This window comes from Cannabis sativa, chromosome 2 (genome assembly GCF_029168945.1).
Source record: "Cannabis sativa cultivar Pink pepper isolate KNU-18-1 chromosome 2, ASM2916894v1, whole genome shotgun sequence".
NCBI classification, from domain to species: Eukaryota; Viridiplantae; Streptophyta; class Magnoliopsida; order Rosales; family Cannabaceae; genus Cannabis; species Cannabis sativa.
Window position 1 is genome coordinate 72,684,271 of NC_083602.1, and position 18,557 is coordinate 72,702,827.

The 18,557-nt window shown below is 30.2% G+C and overlaps 1 protein-coding gene across 1 annotated transcript; it reads left to right on the forward strand.

Moving 5' to 3' along the window:
• The first annotated feature begins 14,119 nt into the window (after positions 1-14,119).
• On the forward strand, positions 14,120-15,755 carry LOC133034036 (uncharacterized). Its single transcript, XM_061109059.1, has 2 exons — positions 14,120-14,815; positions 15,217-15,755. The coding sequence occupies exons 1-2, from the start codon at positions 14,643-14,645 to the stop codon at positions 15,494-15,496; spliced, it is 453 nt and encodes a 150-aa protein (XP_060965042.1). The 5' UTR covers positions 14,120-14,642; the 3' UTR covers positions 15,497-15,755.
• The last annotated feature ends 2,802 nt before the right edge of the window (positions 15,756-18,557 follow it).

The following is an 18,557-nucleotide window of genomic DNA, read 5'->3' on the forward strand; positions in this document are numbered from 1 at the left end:
CTTCTTGTTGAATGTCTTTCTTCACGATCTTCCTCACTATGATTGAGGTATCACTTGTTGTGTGTGGGCACTACTCTATCACTAAGAGGTTCGAAATTCAAGAGAGAAGAAGAGAGTATAGGTGGCGGCTAGGGTTTAGAAGAGAAGGCTCAGGTTTTTCTCTGAAGGAAATCAGATGTGAAAGTGTAAATTTCCTGAAGCCTTCACTATCTATTTATAGCATTCCACTAGGGTTAGGTTTGAATTATTTAGCATTAAAATAATGAAAATATCAGATGATAAACCCTATAAAAGTGGTCGGCCATGTCTATGTGGATTTGGGCCTCACTTTTTGCAATTTTGTAGTTTTATCATTTCTGCATCTCATTTTCTCAAAAACGCCAATTTTCAAATTCAACCATTTAAATGCCAATTCTAACTATTTAATAACTATAAATAATTATTAAATAATATTGTCATTTATCATATTTATTAATTAAACCATACAAAGTACCATAATTAACAAATATGCCCTAAAAACTCTTTCTTAACAATTTCGCCCTTACTTAGTGAAAAATTAACAAATAGACATAGTCTAATTTGAGAATTATAATTGATTAATCAAATGAATTATATGAGTCTTACAAGTAATATTATCTCAACTAGTGGGGGGACCATGGGCCCATATAACCGAGCTTCCAATAAGAATATCCAGAATTTATAATCTAAATTCACTAACTTATTAATTCTTTGTTGAATCCACGCATAGAACTTAGAATTGCACTCTCAGTAGATAGAATGCTCTATATGTTCCACCATATAGACACATCATTAGTTATCCATTGTTATAATCCTAATTTGATCAATGATCCTCTATATGAATGATCTTTACTGTAAAGGGATTAGATTACCGTTACACCCTACAATGTATTTTATCCTTAAAACACTTAACCCTATATAAATGATATTTCAGCTTATGTGAAATGAGTACTCCACCATTTCTTTTCGTTTGGTGAAGCTCGAAAGAGCTCATCCTTTACTTACTATTCGCCAGATAGAAGCTATAGATTCCATGTTTATGTTAGCGCTCCCACTCAATTGCACTACCGTGTTCCCAAAATGTACGTGTCACCCTGACCCAAAAGTAGGCTTAACTAACAAATTAAAGAACACGAATAACACTCTTGAGATTGAGCCTAATCATAACAGGATTAAGAACATTTGATCTAGGATAAACTAGGCGATATTGACTTGAATAGATATTACGGTAAGTTTAATAAATCTAAGTAAAAGTTCAATATCGGTCCCTTCCGATGCATACTCCATGCATCCAACCTGAGCTTTACTTTAACCAATGCTCTGGAGAGAACATAGCATTTCTCCAAATGCAAGTAAACTCTGTTGTAGAATCTGTTGGAAATTATTTTACCAGGATCTTAGATCTACTCACAAGTATGTTTATTAACATCCTAAATATGAACTTTCTAAAACGATAAAATAAACACATATAAAGTTTAAGAAACCTTACATTGGGTGCAGCGGAATAATATGACTCCTTCCGTTCAGATATCTAGCCCTTGATTCCTTTCTGTAGCAGAGCATTATCAATATCTGAACCTGGATCTCTTTCTCTGAATCTTTTATGCTGAAACTCCTTTGCTGATGATCTTTCTTCACGATCTTCCTCACTATGATTGAGGTATCACTTGATGTGTGTGGGCACTACTCTAATCACTAAGAGAGGTTCGAAATATTGAGGAAGAAAAGAGAGAGAGAGTGGCGGCTAGAGAAGAGAGTGGAAGCTCAGGTTTTTCTGATTCAGAAAGTGTGTTATTTTCCTGAAGCCTTCACTATCTATTTATAGCATTCCTCTAGGGTTTGATTTGAATTATATGGCATTAAAATAATGAAAAAATCATTTAAAAAAGATGACATAAGTGGCCGGCCCTAGGATAGGTGGACTGGGCCTTGATTTTTGCAATTTTGCAATTTTAACACCTTTTGTATCTGATTTTCTCAAAAATGCCAATTTCCTAATTCAATCATTTAAATGCCAATTCTAACTATTTAATAACTATAAATAATTATTAAATAATATTGTCATTTATCATATTTATTAATTGAACCATACAAAGTATCATAATTAACAAATATGCCCCTATAAACTCTTTCTTTACAATTTCGCCCTTACTTAGTGAAAATTTCACAAATAGACATAGTCTAACTTGTGAATTATAATTGATTAATCAAAACCAATTACATGAGTCTTACAAGCAATATTATCTCAACTAGTGGGGGGACCATGGGTCTATATAACCGAGCTTCCAATAAGTAGATCAAGAATTTAGCACTAAAATTCACTAACTTATTAATTCTTCGTTGAATCCACGCATAGAACTTAGAATTGCACTCTCAGTATATAGAATGCTCTATATGTTCCACCATATAGACACATCATTAGTTATCCATTGTTATAATCCTAATGTGATCAATGATCCTCTATATGAATGATCTACACTGTAAAGGGATTAAATTACCGTTACACCCTACAATGTATTTATTCCTTAAAACACTTGACCCCGTATAAATGATATTTCAGCTAATGTGAAATGAGTACTCCACCATTTATGTTCGTTTGGTCAAGCTCGAAGGAGATCATCCTTTGCTTACTATTCGCCAGATAGAAGCTATAGATTCCATGTTTATGATAGCGCTCCCACTCAATTGCACTACCGTGTTCCCAAAATGTACGTATCACCCTGACCTAAAAGTAGGCTTAACTAACAAATCAAAGAACACGAATAGCCTTTCAAGATTGAGCCTAATCATAACAGGATTAAGAACATTTGATCTAGGATCAACTAGGCGATATTGACTTGAATAGATTTTACGGTAAGTTTAATTAAATCTAAGTCAAAGTTCAATATCGGTCCCTTCCAATGCATACTCCATGCATCCAACCTGAGCTTTACTTTAACCAATGCTCTGGAAAGAACATAGCACTTCTCCAAATGCAAGTAAACTCTGTTGTAGATTATCATATCAGTAAAACCCTATGTCTGATAAATCTAGGAAACTTTATTCACATAGTCATGTTTACTTTCCAATGTGTTGACGACACAATAAACAGGATCAAGTATGTGAAAAGGGTTTCAGATGAATTTATACATTATATACATATAATCATGAAATAAATCATGTGAACCATGCAACATTAAATGTTAAGTCTGATCTATATTAATAAGTAAATCTGATTATATTGAAATGAGTTTTATTTGGGGCATAAAACCCAACAAACTCCCACTTGCACTAATATAAAACAAAAAGTGCGTTTCAAATAATCTCAACACCTTGATATACAAATCAAGTGTAGTAGTAGTAAACTCCTCGTAATAGGATCTGAAAGGTTGAATTAACCACAACCTTTTCTCCACTATTACTCTTCCTTTAATCACAAAATCATTGATAATGTGAATTCCTCTCTATATGTCTACTCTCTTGGGATACTGGATTCTATATCTTTGGCAACTACTTTTGGTTAATCAGGAAATTAACACTAGTAGTTTAAGGCAATTTGGAATGGTGCCAAAGATGTATAGAACTTTCCTTAGACTGAATAAGTACCTTTCCTGCAGCTTTAACATTCAATCTCTCTCTGGTAGACCTAGAGACTTCAGATAGGTTTTTACACTTCTCCAAAATCACTATTCCACCCCCAGAGTAATCACCATCTTATCAGAAATATTTACTAGCACATAGGCAAATTTTGAAATCTGATATGGTGTAGTCTAAGAGTTTTAAACACACCCTTATAGACTAACATATAGTTCCTCTTCTTTATCTTAGGATTTACTTGATTGTCTTCCAATGTTCTTCTCCTGGATCAATGCGATACCTACTCATTACTCCCACTCAACAACAGTGTCTGGTCTAAGGCATACAAAAGCATATCTAAGACCTCTCACTGTTGATGTAAGAAATTCTTTCATGGCTTTATCTTTTCTGGAATAGTTAAGACTTTTCCTTAGATAAATAAAATCTATACCTTAGAAGTTGTGAAGCTTCTATAGATTGCCATTAGAAAGAAAATGCTTCAGCATCTTACTAAAGTAAGTTGCTTGCATTAGAGTAAATAATTACCAGGTATACCACAAGCCATAGGTTTAGATAAACTCAAACCTATAATAGTAGGAACAGGAAGTTTGTTAAGTCCATTGAATAGACTTATAAACAAAATTTCCTTTTATGTCCTTGTAATAGAAAACTTTAGGTTATTCCATGTGAATGGATTAAACCATAGTTCTATTGGCTTTCTTCTTATTTTCTTATCTTGACAATCCATTACTTGTTTAAACTCACAATGGATTTTAATCACTAGTGTCTCCCAAGTCATAAGAAGGTGAGTTCCTAGAAACTCTCTCACTACGACAAGGTACCGTTAATTATGTCGAAGAAAACTAAATGGTATTAACCTCTTTGGTTGTGACAAGACAACAGAGGCAGTGGGATCATCATATATTATATAAGATGATAGAACACTTTTGGAATCAAGAATTAAATATCTCCTTTATTTTCTACTTGTTTTCAGACTTAGTCATTTTCTTAGAAAAGTAGTATTTGTTTGAACAAACACTTTCTTATCTATTGACAATGGGATGGTCCACCCCTAATCATTTAGAATAGCTAACAAACCATGGTTAACAGTTCTAGCTTTTCTTAAGATTTTGATTAGGTCATCCATGAATCTGGTAATGATTTACGTTAAGTATACAACCATTACATCATTCTGAAATTGTATTACCATAGAAGGAATTAGGCAACGACTAAAAGTAATTCAATCATCAACATGCCACTCGAAATTTCTGGGGAGGTAAGTTTGGATATAATTCAAAAATCAATTTAATGATCTTTGAACCGCATATCTACTAACTATTTCTCCACCCCTATCGTTCGCAAGATCTTTAACCACATACCTTAATGGTGTTTAACCATTGCTAGAAATTAATGAAATTTTTCAAACATTTCAAATTTCTTTGCATAAGGTATAATCTAGAGTTATCGTTTTAAGAATACAACGAAAAACTCATATCCACCCCTGAATGTACATCCATCTGCGAATGAGATGAACTACTTTTAGTGGATATAGGCATATTAACTCTTTGCAGAGATTGATCTTGTCAAATCCATTATGAACAAGATACAAATGCTATAGATTAAAAAAAATGTGGTAGTGTCTATTGATGACATAGGTTTAGTTACATCAAAGAGTTCTTAGAATACTGCAAGTGGATCCTGGTCACAGAATACCTAACTCATATTCCATACAGTTTTAATCCATTAATAGAAGATGGATATAAACACTTGAGAAAGTGTAACTGTATTGTATTCTGGAATTAGAAATATAAGAAAATTTCTATTTGGAATCTAAAATTAAAGTCAAAGACTTAAATTCAACCAAATTTAATGAGTAATTCTTTCTTGGACCACCACTACTAATACAAACTCTAAGTCAGATTTGTCCATACAAGTAGGAGATTTCTAAGATTGAGGATTTATATCAATTGGGAATAGAATTTCGGGGTTATAATCATATGCGTCATTTAATTTCTTAAGAGAAAATATAATGACATGAAATGATTCATAGACCATTCATCCAATGATATATTTGAAAGCTAATTCGAAATGAATAAGCTAAGAGGAATTAGGATAATTTCGTTTAAAATAAGAATCCAACGATGCTTCGATTAGCGAAAGTCAAAGTAATCTTATTTATATAATCTTCTTGTTTCATATCGTAAAAATACTAGTCTAAGGTGTCATCAATTGATGAACAGCTAGATGTCGCATATACAATATTTATCTTTCGAGATCTAACACTATTATGTATGTCTAATGGTGAAAATCCATTAGGGATTTATCTCATTAGATAAACAAGCCAAGTTAGACCAACAATGAAGATTCGAAATTAAACTACAACTTAATAACAGAAAATAACATGGTTCAATATAAATTCATACACAATTCAGAAATTATAAACATATAGTAAGTAGGAATGACAAGTGAAAATACTAAAACTTACAATCCTAAATAATTTCCAAGGTTTTCAACAAACTGATATCAGTGTCCCGTTTAGGCGAGAGTCAAAGCTACCATTCATTGAATAGAGTTGTCAGCTCGTCTAAAATGTTAAACATTCTAGCAACCTTTTATTCGATCAAGATTGGAATTCAGCGTTGTCCCGTTTAGGCGAGAGTCAAGGCAATTCTATCTTATGAGCTTCCACCATTGTTTCATAATTTGCAAGTCAAGTATGGTCGCCACCATTAGGGTGATCCATACCATACAAAACACTTACAAACTACTTATCATGCGAGGTTAAACGGTGCGAAATTGCTAATGAACGTTCCTCCATTAGGGAGGATTACTCACTAAAACAAACGCGGTGTAAAACCCACAATGGAGATCGAATGTCTCTATAATAAAGCTCATTATTTGAAAAGAGTTGTATTTTCTTTTATTCTCTTTATTTATTCTATTTATTTTAAATATATATTTATTTAATTAAAATTTCCAATTTAGAATGAAAAATTCTAAATATAAATTTTAATTTAATATTTATAAATTTTACTTAGATGGATATGAAAATAACATGAATTATTTCCATCTTAGTAATAATTTCCAATAAATATTTAGAAAAAAAATATTTAAGTTGTTACAAAATTAAATTAATTTACAACTCAAATTTAATTTTCTATAAATATATATTGCATTTCGAAAAATTAAAGTATATAAGAATACAATTTTCGAAAAATGCATATTAAAATAAAAAATAAATCCTGGAAAAATTATTCTAATTTAATGTTGGCCCAAAATTAATTAATAAAATTAATTTACAACAAAAAATATAATTTTCCTATTTAATTAAATATATAAGAAAAATTACAAATATTTAAGTATGATGATGAAAATCAACTTAAATATTAATTTTCTATTTAATTAAATACACTAGAAAAATACTTTAAGCAAAAATATCACCTATCTAGATTTTCCTTTGACTAATTAATTCTATTTCTAATAATATACTTTAATTCAATTTATTTTAAATTAATCAATAAATGAAAAAATCATTGATTTAAGTTGATCCAAGAATTAATTAAAATAATTAATTTACAACTTAATCTATTTTTCAAGATAAAATTCGAAATTCTAGCATTTAAGAAATGCAATTTCGAAAATTGATTAATAAAATAAAGAAAAAATATATTTTGAAAATTATTTAAATTTAGTTGAAAAATTAAATTTCAACTAAAAATAATTTTCTATTTAATTAAATGTCATGAAAAAGAAATATTTAAGTATGATGATAAAATCAACTTAGATATTTAATTTTCAAATTAATTAAATGTATTAAATTCAAGAAATAAATAATTAAGTGTAGAGAAGACTTAATTATTAATCTCTAGTTTAATACTAGGAAAAATATACTTAAAATAAATTGTACCAAAATTAATTATTTAAATAATTAATTTCACAATTTATAATATTTTCCTATTTAATATTAGAAATAATAAGTAGTCTAGAAATAACTATCTAGAAAATATCTTATTTGACTAAGTATCTTTTCCACAAAATTTGAAAAAATATCTAATTTAAGTTGTACTAGAAAAATCTAGAACTTAAATATTTTCAAATTTAAATTTAATTAAATATCAAAAATTAAGTTGTAACCACTTAATTTGAAAATATTCCATTTTAAGTTAATATTTGAAAAGATATTAACTTAAAAAAAATATCTAAAGAATCTTAATAACCAATGCCTAAAATTCCTCAACTTAGTTTTGAAATTTTGAATTCAAAAGATATTCAGATTTAAGTTGGTTAGTTGAAGATAACTAAATATCAACTTAAATAGGAATATTTAATGAAAAATTTAAATTAAGCTCCAGAAAGAATCTAGATGGTTATAACTCTATATTTAATTAAATACAAGAAAATACATATAGTTTAGCTTAGAATAAAAAATTCTTTAAACTATATTTTTCTTAAATTAATTTCAAAATAAATGAAATTAATTATGTTGCTAATCAATTTTATTAGGTTAAACTAGTTTAATTAACCTAGTACAGTCATTCAAATCAGCAAATGGGCCTTCACAATTGGGGTGGTTTGTGTGAGGGGGTGCTGGGTTCAGTATGTCGTACCCACTTCTATGGCTCCCAACTCTCACACAAGGCCCAAAAGAGAGGAATTTAACCTTAATAAGAACAACTGTTATTCATTGAATAAGCCCAATAACTAAATGGGCCTAAATAAATTCTATCAAGAACTATGATAATTTATTTTAGCAACAACAACCTATATGTATCTATAATCAAATTAAACACATAGGCTCACACAGGCACACTTTGGATGGGTCCTATCATGTTGCTAGGTCATACACAGATGAAAGAAGATTGTAAAATTTACCTGTTACAAATTATTAACTTGACCAAGGGAGCCATCAGATCATTAGATCTGGCAAAAAGTAACCATGGCTATTTGCAATCAAGTAATAATAGGTTTTGAAAACTTACAAACAAGCTAAAACACATACTCCTGCAACAGGGTTAGTTGGATAGTTGGATGTAGGATTTATTTAATTTTAAATTAAATATTTAATTTCGAAAATAATTAATTAAATAAAAAAATAATTTTTCGAAAAATTTAAAAAAAAATTTGAAAAATTCGAAATTTTTTTTTTTTTTAAAAAAAAATAAAATTTAAAATTAAACCTACAATTTTTGAAAAATTAGGTTTCAACCAACCTAAATATCATTTCAAAAAAAAATTTGCTAACTACTTTTAAATTTTAAATGTTATTTTATAAATAAAAATTAAATTAAAAATCAGAAAAGATAAATAAATATCTTTTTCAAATTTTAAATTTAATTTAAATAAATAAAATAACAAAATTTAAAAAATTAGCAAAATATCTTATATCATTTAAAAATTACATAATTATAAATATCTTATTTTTAAATTTAAAATAAGATAAGATATAATCAAATTTTAAAATAAGATAGATTTTTAAGCAAAAAGATAAATACTAATTCTATTCGAATTCAAATTACACTAATATCTTGAATTAATTTAAAAAAAATTAAATTAATTCAAAATGATAATTAGAATTGAATTAGGAATAGTAATAGTATATATACAAAACAATACAAAAAATTGGAAGTTAATTCCATGAAAAAGTATGAAAAATTGAAGAAAAAGGAAAAAATCCGAAACTGTACGGACAGTTCTGCGATCGCAGGAAACTATCAAGACAAAATTTCCGATTTTGTCAAATCTTCAAAAAATCATAACTAATTCAAATAAAATCCAAATTGAGTTCTGTAAAAGGCTAACTTGCTTAATTTTTTCCATACTATCCAATAAAAATAATTCCAGAGATAAAATCGCAATTATTTTTCACGAAAATTTCACAAACATCAATCAATCATCAAATAACACTCAATACAACATGATACCATCCAAAGAACATACAAACAATCGTTTTAAAGTCCAAATTACATGTAAGTAAATCAATTACCATGGCTCTGATACCAGTTATTGGAAATTATTTTACCAGGATCTTAGATCTACTCACAAGTATGTTTATTAACATCCTAAATATGAACTTTCTAAAACGATAAAATAAACACATATAAAGTTTAAGAAACCTTACATTGGGTGCAGCGGAATAATATGACTCCTTCCGTTCAGATATCTAGCCCTTGATTCCTTTCTGTAGCAGAGCATTATCAATATCTGAACCCGGATCTCTTCTCTCGAATCTTTTATCTTTGAAACTCCTTTGCTGATGATCTTTCTTCACGATCTTCCTCACTATGATTGAGGTATCACTTGATGTGTGTGGGCACTACTCTAATCACTAAGAGAGGTTCGAAATATTGAGGAAGAAAAGAGAGAGAGAGTGGCGGCTAGAGAAGAGAGTGGAAGCTCAGGTTTTTCTGATTCAGAAAGTGTGTTATTTTCCTGAAGCCTTCACTATCTATTTATAGCATTCCTCTAGGGTTTGATTTGAATTATATGGCATTAAAATAATGAAAAAATCATTTAAAAAAGATGACATAAGTGGCCGGCCCTAGGATAGGTGGACTGGGCCTTGATTTTTGCAATTTTGCAATTTTAACACCTTTTGTATCTGATTTTCTCAAAAATGCCAATTTCCTAATTCAATCATTTAAATGCCAATTCTAACTATTTAATAACTATAAATAATTATTAAATAATATTGTCATTTATCATATTTATTAATTGAACCATACAAAGTATCATAATTAACAAATATGCCCCTATAAACTCTTTCTTTACAATTTCGCCCTTACTTAGTGAAAATTTCACAAATAGACATAGTCTAACTTGTGAATTATAATTGATTAATCAAAACCAATTACATGAGTCTTACAAGCAATATTATCTCAACTAGTGGGGGGACCATGGGTCTATATAACCGAGCTTCCAATAAGTAGATCAAGAATTTAGCACTAAAATTCACTAACTTATTAATTCTTCGTTGAATCCACGCATAGAACTTAGAATTGCACTCTCAGTATATAGAATGCTCTATATGTTCCACCATATAGACACATCATTAGTTATCCATTGTTATAATCCTAATGTGATCAATGATCCTCTATATGAATGATCTACACTGTAAAGGGATTAAATTACCGTTACACCCTACAATGTATTTATTCCTTAAAACACTTGACCCCGTATAAATGATATTTCAGCTAATGTGAAATGAGTACTCCACCATTTATGTTCGTTTGGTCAAGCTCGAAGGAGATCATCCTTTGCTTACTATTCGCCAGATAGAAGCTATAGATTCCATGTTTATGATAGCGCTCCCACTCAATTGCACTACCGTGTTCCCAAAATGTACGTATCACCCTGACCTAAAAGTAGGCTTAACTAACAAATCAAAGAACACGAATAGCCTTTCAAGATTGAGCCTAATCATAACAGGATTAAGAACATTTGATCTAGGATCAACTAGGCGATATTGACTTGAATAGATTTTACGGTAAGTTTAATTAAATCTAAGTCAAAGTTCAATATCGGTCCCTTCCAATGCATACTCCATGCATCCAACCTGAGCTTTACTTTAACCAATGCTCTGGAAAGAACATAGCACTTCTCCAAATGCAAGTAAACTCTGTTGTAGATTATCATATCAGTAAAACCCTATGTCTGATAAATCTAGGAAACTTTATTCACATAGTCATGTTTACTTTCCAATGTGTTGACGACACAATAAACAGGATCAAGTATGTGAAAAGGGTTTCAGATGAATTTATACATTATATACATATAATCATGAAATAAATCATGTGAACCATGCAACATTAAATGTTAAGTCTGATCTATATTAATAAGTAAATCTGATTATATTGAAATGAGTTTTATTTGGGGCATAAAACCCAACAATTATCATATCAGTAAAACCCTGTGTCTGATAAATCTAGGAATCTTTATTCACATAGTCATGTTTACTTTCCAATGTGTTGACAAAACAATAAACAGGATCAAGTATGTGAAAAGGGTTTCAGATGAATTTATAAATCAAATAGACAAGCAATGGATAAGATGAACCAAAACATACACAAATGAATGAAAAATACTTCTGTTTCTTTATTGATGTTGAATAAAATGGATTACATTGAAATGGAGTTTTATTTAGGGCATTACCAACTTTGACCGACACTAACTCGCCATTACCAACTTTAAGCTTTAACTCTTCTGGAAGCAGACTTTCCCAAGTTTCAAGCAGCTGCAGTGAAGAACATACATGGTTAGTAGACCCAGAATCAACAATCCAAGTGGATTTTTTGTTCTCTAAAACACATGATTCAAAGACAAAAGCATTACCTTCGTTTGAATTGTTTAGAAGCCGGGAACATCGTTCTTCTTGATGTCCCTTTTCATTACAATTCGAACATAGAATATTATGTTTGATAATTGTACTTGAAGAAGCAGCTTTGCTAGAGCCTTCATGCTTAATCCTTTTCCTCTGATTAAGATTTGCAAACCCAGGAGGACCCGTTGCAATCAGATTCCGTTCATGCGCTCGTAATTCTGCTTCGAGCTTGTCCATGTCGAAGGAGTTGAAATTGTTGATCATGTAAGAAACAACAAATTCATTATACTCCGGAGGAAGACTATTAAGAATGAATTGGACCCATTGTTCTCTTGATAAATCAATTCCTAGTAGATTTGCCTTTTGGAACTTCAGATTCATCATCAACAGGTGCGAGTTTATGCAACTACCAGGATGCATTTTCACACTATAGAGTTCTTTTGCTAAGATATTAACTAGGAGGGGATCGGGGTGAGGGTTATTCATATTGGCACTACAACGCATCAATAAAACAGAAGTAAGGTTTTGGTTCATAAATTCATACACATGTTCAGAAATAACAAATAATCACATATGTTATAAAAATACTAAATCTAACATAGTTTATTTTCCAAGGTTTTCAACAAACTGATACAGTGTCCAGTTTAGGCGAGAGTCAAAGCATCATCCATTGAATAGAGTTGTCAACTCATCTAAAATGATAATCATTCTAGCAACCTTTTATTCGATCAAGATTGGAATTCAGTGTTGTCCCGTTTAGGCGAGAGTCAAGGCAATTCTATCTTATGAGCTTCCACCATTGTTTCATATTTTGTAAGTCAAATATGGTCGCCACCATTAGAGTGATCCATACCTTATAAAACACTTACAAAGCTACTTATCTTTCGAGATTAAACGGTGCGAACTTGCTAATGAACGTTCCTCCATTAGGGAGGATTACTCACTAAAACAAACGCTATGTAAAACAAACAATGGAGATCGAATGTCTCTTGATTAAAGCTCATTATTTTAAAATATGTATTTTATTTAATCATTTATTCTGTATTATAATAATGAAAAATTATAAATTAAAGTTTGTTTTGAAAAAAAAATTTATTAAAAATATCCAACTTTAATTAAATTTCTATTATTATTTAAATTCGAAATTTAAAATAGAATAAATTTGAAAAAATATCTTGTTTAAGTTGTTTAGAAGAATCTAAAAAAAATCAACTTAAATATCTTTCAAATTAGATTTAATTAAATATAAAATTAAGTTATAACCACTTAATTTGAAAATATTCCATTTTAAGTTAATATTTGAAAAAATATCAACTTAAAAAATATCTAAAGAATCTTAATAACCAATTCCTAAAATTCTTCAACTTAATTTTGAAATTTAAAATTTAAAAGATATTCAGATTTAAGTTGATTAGTTAGAGATAACTTATTTCAACTTAAATAGGAATCTTTAATGAAAAATTTAAATTAAGCTTGAGAAAGAATCTAGTTGGTTATAATTCTATATTTAATTAAATACAAGAAAATACATATAGTTTAGCTTAAAATACTTTAAACTATGGTTTTCTTAAATTAATTTCAAAATAAATGAAATTAATTATGTCGCTAATCAATTTTATTAGGTTAAACTAATTTAATTAACCTAGTACAATTATCCAAATCAGACAAATGGGCCTTCAAAATTGGGGTAGTTCATGTGAGGGGGGGCTGGGTTCAGTATGTCGTACCCACTACTATGGCTCCCAACTCTCACACAAGGCCCAAAAGAGAGGAATTTAACCTTAAAATGAACAACTGTTATTAATTGAATAGGCCCAAAAACTAAATGGGCCTACATAAAATCTATCAAAAACTATCATATTTTATTTAGCAACAACAACCTATATGCATCTATAACAAAAATGAAACATATAGGCTCACACAGGCACACATTGGATGGATCCTATCATGTTGCTAGGTCATACACAGATGAAAGAAGATTGTAAAATTTACCTGTTACAAATTATTACTTGACCAATTGAACCATGGGTTAAAATCAGATCATTGGATCTGTCAACAAGTTAACCATGGCTATTTGCAATCAAGCAATAATAGGTTTTATAAAACTTACATACAAGCTAAAACACATACTCCTGCAACAAGATGAATTGGATAGTTGGATGTAGGAATTATTTAGAGTAATTTGCGGTATAAATACCTAAGTTTTATGCTGAGTAACAGATAAATACCTAAGTCATATTTTTGGCGGTAAAAATACCTTCCGTCACTACTGTGGAACTTCCGTAGGTACCTCGCCGTTAAGTGTCAGATCAGTACCTACATGGCACGTTGTGATTGGTCCAGGTGGATTTATTTTTATTTTTTACTTTAAATAATCATTTAATATTTTAAAAATTAATTTTAAATTATAAAAAATAAAAAAAATATATTTTTTTTCTTTTTACTCTCTCTCTATCTTTTCGTCTTCTTCTTGGCACACCTGTTCATCTTGCTTCTTCAACCTATCGCCTCCTCCTCCTCCTTCTTCATCTTCGTCTTCTTGCTTCTAGCCCCAAAGCCTTGAAATCGAAACCCCCTGCCTTCTCCCTCTCGCTTGGTTCTTCCTCTTCGCACACCCGTGTTCTTCTTCTTCTTCGTCTGGATTTCTGGACCCCGTGTTCTTCTTCTTCTATGTCGATACCCGTGTTCTTCTTCTTTTTCGTTTGGATTTCTGGACCCCATCAAGTCGCACACCCAGATCTGCTCAAGAACCATGTATGGGGTCATTGCTCTTCTCCCTCATCGGCCTCGGCCTGCGAACACTCCTCACCAACGCCTTCTTCCTCCTCACCATCGGAGCAGCTCTATTTCACCACAGTGCATCCTCCTTTTCCTCTCTTCTCGAAAACTTGTGAATCAGAGGCTTGACCATGAAAATACAATGTGGTTTGTGCTTTTATTTTTGGGTTTGAGTTTTATTTATGTTTATAGATTTGTAGTTTTGGCTTGAGCATAGAGTTACTCTACCTCATTTAAGGGTTTCAAAATCAAAGTTTTGCTTAGATCTGACTGTTTAATTTGTATTTTGTTTGTAATATTTAGTTTTGATTTGGGATCCTAATATTAAATTTTGTTCTTGTCAAATTCTGGGTTTGCCGTGAATGTGTTAAACAAATTTTGTATAGTTTATGAATATTTTGTTGAAGAATTTGGGTTTGTTAAAAATCTGAATTTAATTTGTTTAACTGGTTTCAATTTCTCAAATTTGAGTTTATTTTTTAATTCAAAGAAAAAAAATTAAGTTCAGAAACTAATCCTATTCCTGAATGGATGAATGTGATTTTTAGTGATAAATGCAGAGATTTAGTTGGTGATGGCATACAAGTATTTGTGACCACTGCAGTATGTGTGTATCTTGACATCAAGACCATCGATTTCAATACCTATGATGAACTCTTTTCTGGGCTTACCAACCCCAAGCATGAAATGAAAGTGAAAGAAATAATGTTTGTATCTGTCTGCAGTGGTGCGGTTGAGACTCTAGGGAAAACATCTCATCAGGTTTTAATGCGTCCCACTTTCAAGGAGAAACATTTAACTATTATTAAAACAATGAAAAAGAAATAAATGTTAAAAAATAAAAATTAATTATATTTAGTTTTTTATTATTTTTTTTTATAATTTTTAAACATTTAAATAATAAATAAAAAAAATTAATGACATGGACCAATGAACGAGTGACACGTGGATCGTGACCTGGCACTTAACAACGAGGTACCTACGGAAGTTCCACACTAGTGACGGAAGGTATTTTTACCGCCAAAAATATGACTTAGGTATTTATCTGTTACTCGGCATAAAACTTAGGTATTTACGCCGCAAATTACTCAATTATTTAATTTTAAATAATTATTTTTGAAAATATTTAAATAATAAACAAAATATTTCGGTTTTTAAAAATAAAATAATAAAAAAAATTTAAAATTAAACCTATAATTTTTGAAAAATTAGGTTTCAACTAACCTAAATATCATTTAAAAAATAATTGTTAATTACCTTTTAATTTTTTAAAGTTATTTTATAAATTAAATATAAAATAAAAAAAAAATATTTTCAGATTTTATAATTTAATTTAAATAAAATAACAAAATTTAAAAAATTAGCAAAATATCCTACTTCTATTTAAAATTAAATGATTATAGTTATCTTATTTTAAATTTATATAAGGTCAAATATTTAAAAAAAAAAAAATTAATTTAAAAAATATTTAATATCTGACCTTTAAACTTAAAAAATAAGATCAAATAATCAAATTTAAAAATAAGATATAAAATCAAGCAAAAAGATAGATTTTTATTTGTTTTTAAATTCAAATTATACTAATATCTAAAATTAAATTTAAAAAATTCAAATTAATTTATTTATGATATTAGATTTAAAAATTGAAAAGTAAAAATCAAAATACAAAACTACACAAAAAATCAGAAGTTAATTCCATGAAATAGCATGAAAAATCGAAGAAAAACGAAAAAATTGCGAGCTGTACGGACAATATGCATTGCATACTGTCCGCGCGCGCATCAGAGTGCATGACCGAGAATCCTCGGTGCAGGAGGCTGCATGCAGCCTCTCCACGCCCGCGAGGCTCGATTTCAGACAAAAAACTTGTCTGTGCGCGTGTTGTCCGAGGGTTGCCCCTCATCCGCGCGCGTGAGTAGATGCACCACCCCTGATATTTTTCGAAACTTCAAAAAATCATAACTAATTCAAATTAAATCGAAATTGGGTTCTGTAAAAAAAGTAAATTGCTTAATTTTTTCCATACTATCCAATAAAAATAATTCCAGAAACAGATATTCAATTATTTTTCACGAAAATTCACAAACATCAATCAATCATCAAACAACACTCAAAACAACATGATACCATCCAAAACACAAACAAATCGTTTTAAGTCCAAATTTCTTGCAATCAAATCAATTACCATGGCTCTGAGGCCAGTTGTTGGAAATTATTTTACCAAGATCTTAGATCTACTCACAAGTATGTTGATTAACACCCTAAATATGAACTTCTAAAACGATTATGAAATAAACACATATAAAGTATGAGAAACCTTACATTGGGTGTAGCAGAATAAAATGTCACCTTCCGTTCAGATCTCTAACCCTTGTATCCTTTTTGTCGCAGAGTATTATCAAGATTTGAACCTTGATCTCTTTCTCTCCTTCTTTAGTGTTGAAACTCCTTCTTGTTGAATGTCTTTCTTCACGATCTTCCTCACTATGATTGAGGTATCACTTGTCGTGCGTGGGCACTACTCTATCACTAAGAGGTTCGAAATTCAAGAGAGAAGAAGAGAGTATAGGTGCTGGCTAGGGTTTAGAAGAGAAGGCTCAGGTTTTTCTCTGAAGGAAATCAGAAAAGAAAGTGTAAATTTCCTGAAGCCTTCACTATCTATTTATAGCATTCCACTAGGGTTAGGTTTGAATTATTTGGCATTAAAATAATGAAAATATCAGATGATAAACCCTATAAAAGTGGCTGGCCATGGCTATGTGGATTTGGGCCTCACTTTTTGCAATTTTGCAGTTTTATCATTTCTGCATCTCATTTTCTCAAAAACGCCAATTTTCAAATTCAACCATTTAAATGCCAATTCTAACTATTTAATAACTATAAATAATTATTAAATAATATTGTCATTTATCATATTTATTAATTGAACCATACAAAGTATCATAATTAACAAATATGCCCTAAAAACTCTTTCTTTACAATTTCGCCCTTACTTAGTGAAAAATTCACAAATAGACATAGTCTAATTTGAGAATTATAATTGATTAATCAAAACAAATTATATGAGTCTTACAAGTAATATTATCTCAACTAGTAGGGGGACCATGGGTCTATATAACCGAGCTTCCAATAAGCAGATCCAGAATTTATAATCCAAATTCACTGACTTATTAATTCTTCGTTGAATCCATGCATAGAACTTAGAACTGCACTCTCAGTATATAGAATGCTCTATATGTTCCACCATATAGACACATCATTAGTTATCCATTGTTATAATCCTAATTTGATCAATGATCCTCTATATGAATTATCTACACTGTAAAGGGATTAGATTAGCGTTACACCCTACAATGTATTTTATCCTTAAAACACTTAACCCCGTATAAATGATATTTCAGCTTATGTGAAATGAGTACTCCACCATTTATTTTTGTTTGGTCAAGCTCGAAGGAGATCATTCTTTACTTACTATTCGCTAGATAGAAGCTATAGATTCCATGTTTATGTTAGCGCTCTCACTCAATTGCACTACCGTGTTCCCAAAATGTACGTATCACCCTGACCCAAAAGTAGGCTTAACTAACAAATCAAAGAACACGAATAACACTCTTGAGATTCAGCCTAATCATAATAGGATTAAGAACATTTGATCTAGGATCAACTAGGCGATATTGACTTGAATAGATATTACGGCAAGTTTAATAAATCTAAGTCAAAGTTCAATATCGATCCCTTCCGATGCATACTCCATGCATCCAACCTGAGCTTTACTTTAACCAATGCTCTGGAAAGAACATAGCATTTCTCCAAATGCAAGTAAACTCTGTTGTAGATTATCATATCAGTAAAACCCAGTGTCTGATAAATCTAGGAATCTTTATTCACA